General features: G+C 43.1%; 1 protein-coding gene and 1 pseudogene across 1 annotated transcript in view; both read left to right on the top strand.

Moving 5' to 3' along the window:
• The first annotated feature begins 3,137 nt into the window (after positions 1–3,137).
• Positions 3,138–11,898, top strand: part of HCLS1 (hematopoietic cell-specific Lyn substrate 1) — a 29,529-nt gene continuing 20,768 nt past the window's right edge. Inside the window, exons 1-3 of the mRNA XM_019024317.4 lie at positions 3,138–3,293; positions 5,764–5,847; positions 6,763–6,836. Coding sequence (XP_018879862.3) covers positions 5,764–5,847; positions 6,763–6,836 — 158 coding nt within the window. The 5' untranslated portion in view covers positions 3,138–3,293. The remainder of the gene's footprint in view (positions 3,294–5,763; positions 5,848–6,762; positions 6,837–11,898) is intronic.
• LOC115934075 (uncharacterized) lies at positions 8,500–8,629 on the top strand (annotated as a pseudogene).

Raw genomic sequence — 11,898 nt, 5'->3', positions numbered from 1 at the left:
GTTCAGTATCATTTTGATTGATAACTTTCTTTGCCTTGTTTGCCTGTATTTTCTCCTGTTTCAGGGGGAAGGTGGCTCTGCCATAAACAGAGTTCAGGGAAATGAACATGTCACCTCATAGGACATCTGATTTAGGTCTCTTGCAGAATAGGGTGGTGAAAGCTGAAGGAACTCCCTAGGGGTTTTAGCTGTTAGATCACATGGGAGGACAGCATCTTCTTCCCTGCCAATTTCAGATATAATTGGAGGGAGAATTTCAGGTCCTAGACTATAAGGATAGAATCCCTTTGCTTTTGCCCTTGATCACATGTATACTAAGGTATTAAGTGGCCCAAGTCTTTCCTTTCACCAAAGGGCAGGGAGAAGTGTCTATGGACAGCAGGGTTCCAATTCTTGTCATTCCAGGAATATCTGAATATTCCTGGAATGTGGACCCTGAGACAGTGCTCAGGGGCCACTGGGAGCCAATATTAGGCATTGACTCTCAGCCAGGAGTCTGACTGGTCTAACACCACACTGCAACTCCTGGCCTCTTGAAGTACTAAGCTACTTTGCTGTTAGTGACAGTTATTACAGTTTCTCAGCCCCATTGTCTCTGCCCTCTGTGGCAATGGAAGGAGAATATAGAGAAGACAAAATTAAATATAGATAGACCTGAGAAGGACAGCCAGGATAGAATTCCATTTGTGCCTATTCCCTGCCTCCCCTCCCCTCCCCCATCCTACCAGTTGGTTATTTTCTCATTGCATACGTGATGTATTCACTGCCTAGCCTCTCCCTAAAGAAGAGAGAAGACAGGTGGGCTGACTGATCTGCTCTAAATCTACTGTGGTGATTAAATCTTGGTTACAACATCCTGGGAAGTTTCCTGAACAACTGTAAAATAATAAAATTATTTTCAGAATGAAGAGTTTGTGTGTATGTGTGTGTACGTGTGAGTGAATGGATATGTGCACAGGTGTTTCGGTACCTGCGTTTGCATGCTGGGGGGTGGAAGGTGGGTAAGGGAAGTAGGGAAGGAGGTAGCCAGGAATGGTTATAGGGGTAGAAAGCCCTACATATTCGGGCTTTCTTCTCACTGACCAATATCAGTGACAGCTGCATGCATTTTTCCAGCCTTAGCTGCTAGACCCCAGGTGATGAATGCAGTGAGGAAATTCTATGCTAATACTGAACCAAATAAGCTGGGCCTTAGGGCATGAAATTGATGCAGGTCCATGCATGGTCCTGGGAGAACTCTTGTCTGGCACATAGTGAAAACATTAGGCCACTAGGGATCCCTCTGGGTGGGAATGGGAGAAGAGAAGCTTAATAGCATGTAGCAGGTTAGATAGGCATTATTATGTTTTGTTTTGTTTTGTTTTGTTGGGTTTTTTTTGAGACCGAGTTTCACTCTTTCACTCAGGCTGGAGTGCAGTGGCACAATCTCAACTCACTGCAACCTCCGCCTTCCAGTTTCAAGCGATTCTCCTGCCTCAGTCTCCCAAGTAGCTGGGATTACAGGCACCTGCCACCATGCCCGGCTAATCTTTGCACTTTTAGTAGAGATGGAGTTTCACTGTGTTGGCCAGTCTGGTCTCAAACTCCTGACCTTGTGATCCACCCGCCTCAGCCTCCCGAAGTGCTGGGATTAGAGGTGTGAGCCACCGTGCCCAGCTATTATGGATTTTTATATTAAGTTGCTGCTTGAGAGAAGATAGCTCACTTTCTCAAAGTACAATAAGTGGTTTAATTGAACCAAGTCTATCTGGCTTCAAGGCCCATTCTTTTTCTATGTGATACACCTCACTACCTCATCAGTAATGAACTTGTTACATTTGCTAAGGAAAGATGGGACTTCTTGGTGTCATCTCTGATTAATTTCTATGGTTTCTCTAGAGAACTATGTACCTGGATGGTGTGTCACATCATCTAGTCTAAATCGTATTTTGACACCACATGAGGATTCCAAGTGATTTTTCCCTTGTACAAACGTACTCTTCCTTATCATAACTTTGGTACCACCATGATAAATAGGTAATAAAGTAGAAGGAATAAATAAAGCTCCCCCAGGCATAGAATCCTTAGATTTGGAAGTGACAGAGGCTTCATATTCCTAATGCAGAAAAGTGCCTGTATCATGGGCCAGTTTCATCCAGTCCTGCTTAAACTCCTTGGAGGATGCACCGTTGTGAACAAATCAAGAAGTCCACAATCAAGATTAGGAGAGGCTAGGTCAGATACAATAACAGACACCCTCAAATTCTCAGTAGCCAAAACAAAGGACTATTTTTTAGTGAAAGACTCCAATTCCCCCACATGGTGGATGGGGCTCCACTTGTGTTCTTTCTCACTCAGGGACCCAGTCTGCTGGAGGAGCCAATATGGAGAATTGCAGGTTGCCTTGGGCAGTGGTGAAAGCATGGCAAAGCTTGCAGTGGTCTTACGGTCTCCGCCAGAAAGTGGTATCTGTCACTGGCCAAAACAAGTCACCTGAGTAAGTCTGACTTCAAGAGGGAAGGGAGGGGCAGCAAGTCTTGACACGCAGTAAAACAGGATACCACAAAGACCTTCTTCCATCAGCTGACCAGCACCTGGTTCTTTCAGAATTCTTCCTACGCTCTAGAGCCAAATCTTTAGTTTGTTAGCTCAGACTCCACAGTGCCCCAAACAAGCTAGGAAACTCTCCTTCCATGTCTTGCCTTTTCCCTCATGAGTTATTCTCTTCTGGCATTCAATTGGTCGACGTTTATTTGAACATCTATATGGAAACTCCACTTTTAAGTACTGTGGGTAATATAGGGGTGAGTTTCTTTTTAAGTCTTATGCTTCAAAACCCACATATAAATCACTTTTCCCATAAAGCCTTTCTTGATGAATACACCCAACACCAAATGCTCTGAATTCCTTTACTGTCTCAAATGTAACTGCCACCCTATTTAGGACACAATGCTGTTCTACAGCATTCTCTAATGTGTTTTCTGGTTGAATGTTTGTTTCTCTCACTGGATTACAAACTCAGAGTCAAAGCAGCATTTTCTCTGACTGCCCTATGACCCCCATTGTCAAAACCTTGCAAAAGACCAGGCACAGAAACATTTAATCCTTTTAAAATTTAAGTGTCTAAAGCAGAAGGAACTGACTCAAATTTCAGGAAGTAGCTGTGAGGATGGGGTGGCAGGAAATGACGAAAACCTGAATACGGAACTGAAGCAGCAGCTCAGTTTCTCACTCCGAAGTGGCAGCAGCCAGAGAGGGAGTCGGTGTGGACGTGAGGAGCCGGGCGCTTAGAACAGAGGCTTGCACAGGTGGAGGTGGGTACTCTGAGCCATGGGACAGTTGGGAAACACAGAGTAAGAGTTGAGGAGGAACCTACCTGGCTCTTAGTCCTTGGTGATGGGCAAGGTCACCACTAGTAGGCTTTTATCCTTTTATGGCCAGAAGGCCTGGTTGTGAGTGGTTGTAGCAAATCAGCATCTGGAGATAGAAACAAAAGGGAGGGGCTTAAACCCAAGGCAAGTGTTTCAGGAGCCATCTAGCACCAACATCAAGCAAAGTGTTGCCTGGTTTCTGCTGACAATCTACAACCCACTCTAAGGCCTGTCTCCCCTAGGTACTGAGCTGGGAGGAGGACCACAGGAGACGAAAACAGTGTCTGCCCTTGAAGAGCATATGGTCTCAGGGAAACAAACCCACACAGGAAATGTAACAGATCAGGAAGTAGTCACTGATGTACACTAGCACTGAGTACCAAGTGCTGATGGAGCCCAAGAGAAGGCATGATTGTTCTGCTGGGGCTAGTTTCTGTGTTCGTAGATCACAGAATCTCAGAATGTCAGAAATCAAGGAGACTACAGATGAGCTACGTTAACCCCTTCATTATTTTCCACTGGGAAAATCAGAGATAATTGCTGATTTGCCAAATTATTAAAGTTAGTATTTCTTAATCGCCTGGTCTGGTACCTGGCAAATGAGTACCTACTCTGTTGATGCCCTTGTGATGGTCCCTCAGAGGCTTAGTCACAGAGCTGGGGTGACAGCCAGGGCTTCTGACTCCCAGTCCGTGTACTTTGATGCAGGAGGTCAGCATCGCAACAAGGCCTCACCAGATTACTCTCTGGTTCTCACCTCTAGATAGCACTTCTTACCTTTCTGGTTTCTGGTCAATAGGTCAAGGATATTAGATAAATTGTCTCTATTTCAGAAACTCTTTATTTCAAAAATGGGTGAATGGGAGAGTCAGGCTGAGGCCTCAGAGGAGCCACAGGAAGGAGGATGGGACCATCAGTCCTCATTGCTTCCTTATTGCTCATGACTATTTCAGAAACTTCTCCATTCCAGTTTTCTGTGTGACAGTCCTTTTGTTGCACAGCAGCCCAGGAGCCAGGGGATGAGAAGCAGAGGGGTAGTAAGGATGCAGGTAGTAAGGATGTTTTGCTGTCTCCAACCGCATCAGGGAAAGCCAAGCTGCTTTCAGCCATGACTCCCGGCTGACTCAGTCAATATCTCTCTGGTGTCCCCTTAGCATCTCTTTAACTGATTTACCCAGACTTCCCCTGGGCTGGTTTTTAAGGGGTTGCTCAATGGAGAAGATGGAGCTTTCAAGTGGAAATAGAAAACTGGAGAATCTGAAGGCCTAGGTGGAGACAGGAGAACCCGAGGAGTGGTTGTAAAGGGACTCTTTGGAGACAATGGAGAGCATGGGGAAGGTCTCCAATGGGATGAGGTGTCTGAGGAGGGAAGGATTGCCAGCTAGCAAGTGCTGCCAGGGTCAAGAAGTCTCAGTGGCGACCACAGCAGATGAGCATTGTCTGTTGTTACTTCTTCACACCAAGATCCACAGATGCAGAGCAACTGTGCCGCTCTTCCTTCTGCACAGTCCGGAAGGCCGACTAGAACACTGGGAATGCCCTAGCAGAATAAGTTTGGCACCCTTCCAAGCTAGGGTTCTCTAAATATTTCTGCAACATTTATTTAGTTGATAAAAACTGAATACCTCTTAATGTTCAAAATCAGATTTATTACATATTATTCTTTTTTCTTTTCTACGGTAAATTGTCAACTTGAAAACATGCTATTTTTTGACTTTAGCAATTAATTGAACCATTTTTTAAAAATTGAGTAATAACTGACTTATTCCCAGCAAATAATGCTTTCCCAATGCATTGTTCCATGTGGAAATTTCAGCCGACTGTCGCTGCTGACCTTACACAGCTGTGAGGTGACCAGACTCAGGGTGGAGGTGGGACAGCACTTGGACCAGAGGCTGGAAAAATTCTCAGTATAGTTCAGCAGGTTGTAAAGAGGGATGTAGATGTTCACTTTGTGAGAAGCAGAACCAATTTGTATTTCAACAGCAACAAAGGAATCGTATATAGAAACCTGAGTGAAATGAGGCCATAATTCTAGGGATATTATAGCACCGCTCATTGCCAACCACCTCCAGCCACTGCCTGGCTGGCCTCGGGACACAAGTGAACAATTCCAGCAATTTTGACTCGTGGGTTACCTAGTGTTACCCACACCCATGATGACTTCTCTCTAGCCCCAGGTGGGCCCAGCCCACATCAGTTCGTCTTGATTAAAGTCCCATCTCTCATCTTGTAACTGAGCAGAAAAGCCTTCCTACAACTCCCATTTGCTTTGCTTCATTTTCTATTTTCTTCTAAGAAAAAAAAAATGGCAGGAAATATTGGGCTGCTATATTTTGACTTCAGCATTTCTATTTTCCCTCCTCTTGATCCTTTTTTGTCCCTAATTATTCCCATCTCCGGTCACTCTCAGATGTGGAAGTCTGTAGTGGGCCATGATGTGTCTGTTTCCGTGGAGACCCAGGGTGACGACTGGGACACAGATCCTGACTTTGTGGTGAGTTTGGAAGTAGCTTTGCTTGGACAGTGCAGAGGGTGGGGTGAGGAGGGCATCTGGGCCACTCTGTGATCTTTGAGGATGCTTGGAAAAGGGCCTTCTAGGACTGAGACAGCCCTCATACTGGGACTAATTGGTAGGACAATTGGCTGTCACCTGTGGGGCATGCACGATACCTGGTATCAGGGATGAAAGGAGACAGGTGTGGGTGAGTTAGACAGTGTGATTGACAGGCCATGGCAGGCTATACTGAAGGTGAGAAGCAGGTGAACCTGGGTCTCCCCTGGCCCATGATCCAGGATTCAAGCTGGGCGTGTGTAATTGGGGGATTAAAAAGCTGTAGGAGACCAGATGGGGTAGGCATGAAGTATGCAGAGGAGGAATGGAGGTTTCAGAGCTCACTAGTTTAATTCTTTGTGTTTTCTTGTTTGTTTGTTTTTTGAGACAGAGTCTCACTCTGTCACCCAGGCTGGAGTACAGTGGTGCAATCTCAGCTCACTGCAACCTCTGCCTCCCAGGTTCAAGTGATTCTCCTACCTCAGCCTCCCAAGTAGTCCCTGCAGTTGGGACTACAGGTGCATGCCACCACACCTGGCTAATTTTTGTATTTTTTTGGTAGAGATGGGGTTTCACCATGTTGGCCAAGCTAGTCTTGAGCTCCTGACCTAAAGAGATCCACCCGCCTTGGCCTCCTAAAATGCTAGGATTACAGGCATAAGCCACCACACCTGGCCTCACCAGTTTAATTCTTACATGGGGTCAGGATGGGATAAATATAGACGGGATGTGAATAAAGACCCAGACTGAAGAATGCAGTGGACACAGGGGACATGGAGGGCATGTGTCAGTTGGGTGGCCCTTCTCAATGTGGCACATTTCTTGCCGTCATTTATTACTGCGTGCTGTCGTTTGCAGAATGACATCTCTGAAAAGGAGCAACGATGGGGAGCCAAGACCATCGAGGGGTCTGGACGCACAGAACACATCAAGTAGGTGCCAAAAGGACTGGAGAAAAGGAAGGGGGTTATGGGAAGAGCCCAAAGAAAACTTGGAGACTTGGGGGAAGGTGAGGGAAGAAAAGGATAGGGTAGTTCATGTCTATGTATTATTGTGTTTGTTTTTTTTCTAGAGTCTGTTCCTGTGTGTACCTGTGTGTCATTGCATATTTCCGTTTTATGTCTCTCCTCTTACCCTCCTCAACCCTATTATCTGTCTTTTATACCTAACAACTCTGCTATTTCCCCAAGTGGGTCTATTGGATTAACTGCCTCCCTTCCTTTAGTAAGGCATGAGAGATTCATAAAGGAAGTGGCCCAAATACTAAGGTCCTCTCTATCTATCTACCTGGCAATCATCTATCTCCTATCTATCTCTTCAGATAAATGTAAATATGTATTTAGAATTCAGGGTGACTTCCTTCAGATGAACTAAGAACAATTCAGTAAAATGTCAAGGTGAAGAACTCAGAATAAATGCTATAAAAAGAGGCCACTTCAGCTCCCATAACTGGCCCAAATAACTTTTAAAATACAGATTTGTACTTAGCTATTTGACAGAAGTTGGAAGCCATGAATGGTAATATGAAGAAATGTAACACTTGGAAAACCTGTTGATAAAAACTATTTTGGCAACGATGTTCAGGGATCTTTAAGATTATAGCCCCATATGCATTTTACCAGAAACAAACAAACAAACAAAACCCTCCGATACCAGAAGATAAAAGGAACTTACAGACATATCCAGGGGTTTCTGTGGGATATGTCATACATTCAGGCTGAGAGATCCCCTCCTCTCTTCCACGGATGATTCAGGATCATCTAACCAGGACCATCTGCTTTGGATAGTATCAGAATGTCAAACATTAGCAGCAAGGTAGACACAATAAATAGTGTAACAAGCAAAAATTCAACAACTACACACAAAATGGCAAGATTAATACAGTTTTAAGCTCCATTTTTAACTCCCCCTACCGCACCCTAAAAGCAGCATTTTTACCTCTAGATTTTAAAAAGTGTCAGTGGATGACCACATTGCACAAGCAACATACTGTGAAAGCCTGGCACAAGTTTCTACAACTGGATGACAGTACCACATTGTTTAATCAGAAATAAATGGTTTCGGCCAGGCGTGGTGGCTCACGCTTGTAATCCCAAAATTTTGGGAGGCTGAGCCAGGAAGATCACTTGAGGTCAGGAGTTCAAGACCAGCTTGGGCAACATGATGAAACCCTGTGTCTACTAAAAATACAAAAATTAGACGGGCGTGGTGGCGGGCACCTGTAATCCCAGCTACTCAGGAGGCCGAAGCATGAGAGTCTCTTGAACCCAGGAGGCACAGGTTGCAGTGAGCTGAGATCGCACCACTGCACTCCAGCCAGGGTGATAGAGCGAGACTCAGTCTCAATAAATAAATAAATAAATAAATAAATAAATAAATAAATAAATGGTTTCAATTAAGTAGCTATAATGAATATTATTCTTAAACCATGCCATTCTGGAAAAAAATTGAAACAATGGAACAGGGTCATTCAGGAAGCTTCTGTGATACCCCTCTATAGACTCATAGATCAAAAAAAACCACAAGATCCTTTTCCTTTTCTGAATAAAGGCCACTCAACACTGGTATTCTGGGAATTGTCCAGATGAGGATGCACACTTCATGCCTTTGGTGATATTGTAGCCAATGAGGTTTATCCGAGGTGTGATTATTGCTAATTGAAAACTTCCCAACACTCCGCCATGACGACTTGCAATATAGTAGGCATTGGCAAAAAAAAAAAAAAAAAAGAGCAAGCAACCCTCATAAAAAAATGAAATAACTTAAAAAAAAAATAGCCACCCTGAAGATGTATAGTTACAGGTCAATGGGATAGCCAATGTCTAATGCAGTACTTAGCACTTCTGAGCAGCTCAGTGATGTTAGTTTTGTTTCCTGTTAATATAGGTTAGTTTAATCAGATTTCCTTTCTAAAATCTAACAAACATGTAAACAGACAACAGCCTTTTTTTCTCCTAAGTGGTGTCTACCTGGACTGTTGGATTGCACAACTCCTATACACAGATCACTCTGATGGGTGCTGCCTGGAGTGGTACAACATGATGACCCTGCACATTTCCTTGTTAACCTAACTGAATCTATCAGATAGAATAAATGATGGAGATATTGACAAAAAAATCTCGCTCATCTCCCATTTACCCAGGTTATCAAGGAGTGAAAGCCTGGTATCTGCTGGTAACAGGCCAGGTGGCTTTAGACAAGTCCCTTTTCCTCTCTGATTCTCATTTTGCCCATCTGGATCAAAAAGACCTCTAGAGGACTTTCCAGTAGTAAGTCTCCACTATTTGGGGATTCCCTCTCGTTAGTGTGGGCTGAGTCAGTCTTTAACATCTGATGGGAATCACCATGGTCCTTGGAAAGGAGAGGGAAATTGGAGAGGAGAACAGTAGCTGTAGATGCTAACACTGACAGATCCCAAAATGAAAAAACAAAAAACAAACAAACAAAACGAAACAGTAGCTGTAGAGCTGAGACAACTAAAAGCAGGAAAAGGAAGTGGTTGCAGTTCTTACTAATCTTACTACCTTCCCCACACCGTGATGTCTCTTTTTAGGTCTGTCTTGAATAAATTTAGTTTGGAGAGTAATTTGGTAATTCAGTGAATAACTCAAATGGTCCTATGCATCCCTTATCCATTCTGTAAAGGAACTGCCTGGTTTTCAAGAACTATCACCCTTCTCTCCACCTTCTTTTCTCCACTCTTGCCCATTCATTCTCAAGACTCAAGGGTGTCTTTTCCCTTGACCAGTTTGTTTATTTTCAAATCTGTCACAGACTGATACTTTTGTAAAATAAAATACAATTAAGTTTCTGGAAAAATAAATGGTTAAAAATAACAGACAATACAACACAGTTTTTATTTTTAAATTCAACACATATAAAATCACGATGTTGTCAGGCATGCTAGTCTGTGCCTATAGACCCAGCTACTCAGGAGGCTGAGGCAGGAGGATCACTTGAGTCCAGTAGTTCTGGGCTATAGTGCTCTATGCTGATTGGGTCTCCACGCTGAATTCTGAATCAATATAGTGACCTCCCACCTCCCAGGAGCAGGGGACCATAGGTTGCCTAAGAAGGGGTGAACTTGCCCAGGTCAGAAATGGAGCAGGTCAAAACTCCAGTGCTGATCAGTAGTGGGATTGTGTCTGTGAGTAGCCACTGCACTCCAGCCTGGGCAACAGTGAGACCCCATTTCTAAAAAAGAAAAAGAAAAAGAATAAAATCACTATGTCAAATTGCTATAAAAGTTTCTAAACACATATTCTCAATTTTTATTCTTATTTCCCTGTGAAACAGAAACAGTTCAGCTTGTGGACCACACACTGAGTGGCACTGCTCTGGAATAATCTTTCAACACTTCCTGGAACCTGTCTGGCCTTTAGATTAAATCTTTACTGAGCTATAACCATAGGATGTCTGCCACAGTGGCCCTGTCCTCTTCTTGTGCCCTGACATTTTATAGCAAGTGGAAATAAAGAAAGGTGTAATGCCAAGAGTATAGAAATAGAATTCTGGAGCTCTAGGGACTGATTCCAGCTCTGCTGTAAAAAGGCTTGTGATACTGAGGAGAGTAATAATATTTTACCATCCTATCTTGATTTCCAGCGCTGACTGGAGATTATAGTACCATCCCTGTTAACCTCACAGGGGTACTGGGAAGAGCCATGGCTATAACTTAAGAATAATGACTAACATTTATTAAGCTATTATATGTCATGCAAAACACAGAGTACTTTTTAAAAACAATCCTATATCATAGATGATGTTGGCATCCTGATTTCACAGAAAAGTGAATGGATATATTAATGTTTAGCAATTTGTCCAAGGCTACAGAGATACAGGTTGAGCATCCCTAATCCAAAAATTCAAAATCTAAAATGTTCCAAAATCTGAAATTTTTGAAAGCCCACATGATACCACAAGTAGAAAATTCCACACCTGACTACATGTGATGGGTCTCAGTCAAAATACAGGTGCACAACAGTTTTTTCAGCGTCCCCAAGGGAAAAATAAAGTTACCTTCATTTATTTAGTTCTTCTTTAATACCTTCCTTAATATAGTGTATATGACACATAAATGAATTTCCTGTTTACACATGGGTCTCGTCCCCAAGATATCTCATTATGTATATGCAAATATTCCAAAACCTGAAAAAATCCTGAATCCAAAACACGTCTGGTCCCAAGCGTTTGGGATGAGGGATAGTCAACCTGTAGTAATTTGAATTCGGCTCAGTCTGACTCCATGGGCTGAAATCTTAACCAATATATTGTTTTTGTCTAATAAACATAATATCATCATGTCCATAATTCTTTTGTTGAAATGAAATGCAAATTCCCATGAACTAAGCTATTGCCAATTCCCTAAGGCTGCTTGCTATTCTGTTTACAGTGACAAAGTACTTGATAAGTTGGCCTTAATAATACTACAATCACTTCATAAACAAACCTCTTTATGAGTGCCCAAAGTCTCTTTCATTTAATGTTTTCTTCACTTTATTATTTTTCAAAAATTAACTTTGTTTTTTTTGAGACGGTGTTTTGCTCTGTCATCCAGGCTGGAGTGCAGTGGTACGATCTCGGCTCACTGAAACCTCCGCCTCTGCCTCCCAGCTTCAAGTGATTCTCCTACCTCAGCTTCCCGAGTAGCTGGGATTACAGGCATGTGCCACCTCGCCCAGCTAATTTGTGTATTTTTAGTAGAGACGGGGTTTAACCATGTTGGCCAGACTGGTCTTGAACTCCTGACCTCAAGTGATCCGCCTGCCTCGGCCTCCTACAGTGCTGGCATTACAGGTGTAAGCCACCATGCCCAGGCAAAAATTAAATTTATTGATACCTAATCATTATAAGCAAATAGTTCAATGAGTTTTGACTATATATATAATATAACCACCAATGCAATCAAGATATAGAATATATCTATTACCATGAAAATTTCCCTGTACCTCTTTGCAGTCAATACACCCCGTACTGATCTTTTTGTCACTATAG

This window comes from Gorilla gorilla, chromosome 2 (genome assembly GCF_029281585.2).
Source record: "Gorilla gorilla gorilla isolate KB3781 chromosome 2, NHGRI_mGorGor1-v2.1_pri, whole genome shotgun sequence".
In the NCBI taxonomy this organism is placed as follows: domain Eukaryota; kingdom Metazoa; phylum Chordata; class Mammalia; order Primates; family Hominidae; genus Gorilla; species Gorilla gorilla.
The sequence above is the reverse complement of the archived record's forward strand: the minus strand, read 5'-3'. Positions and strand labels throughout refer to the sequence as shown.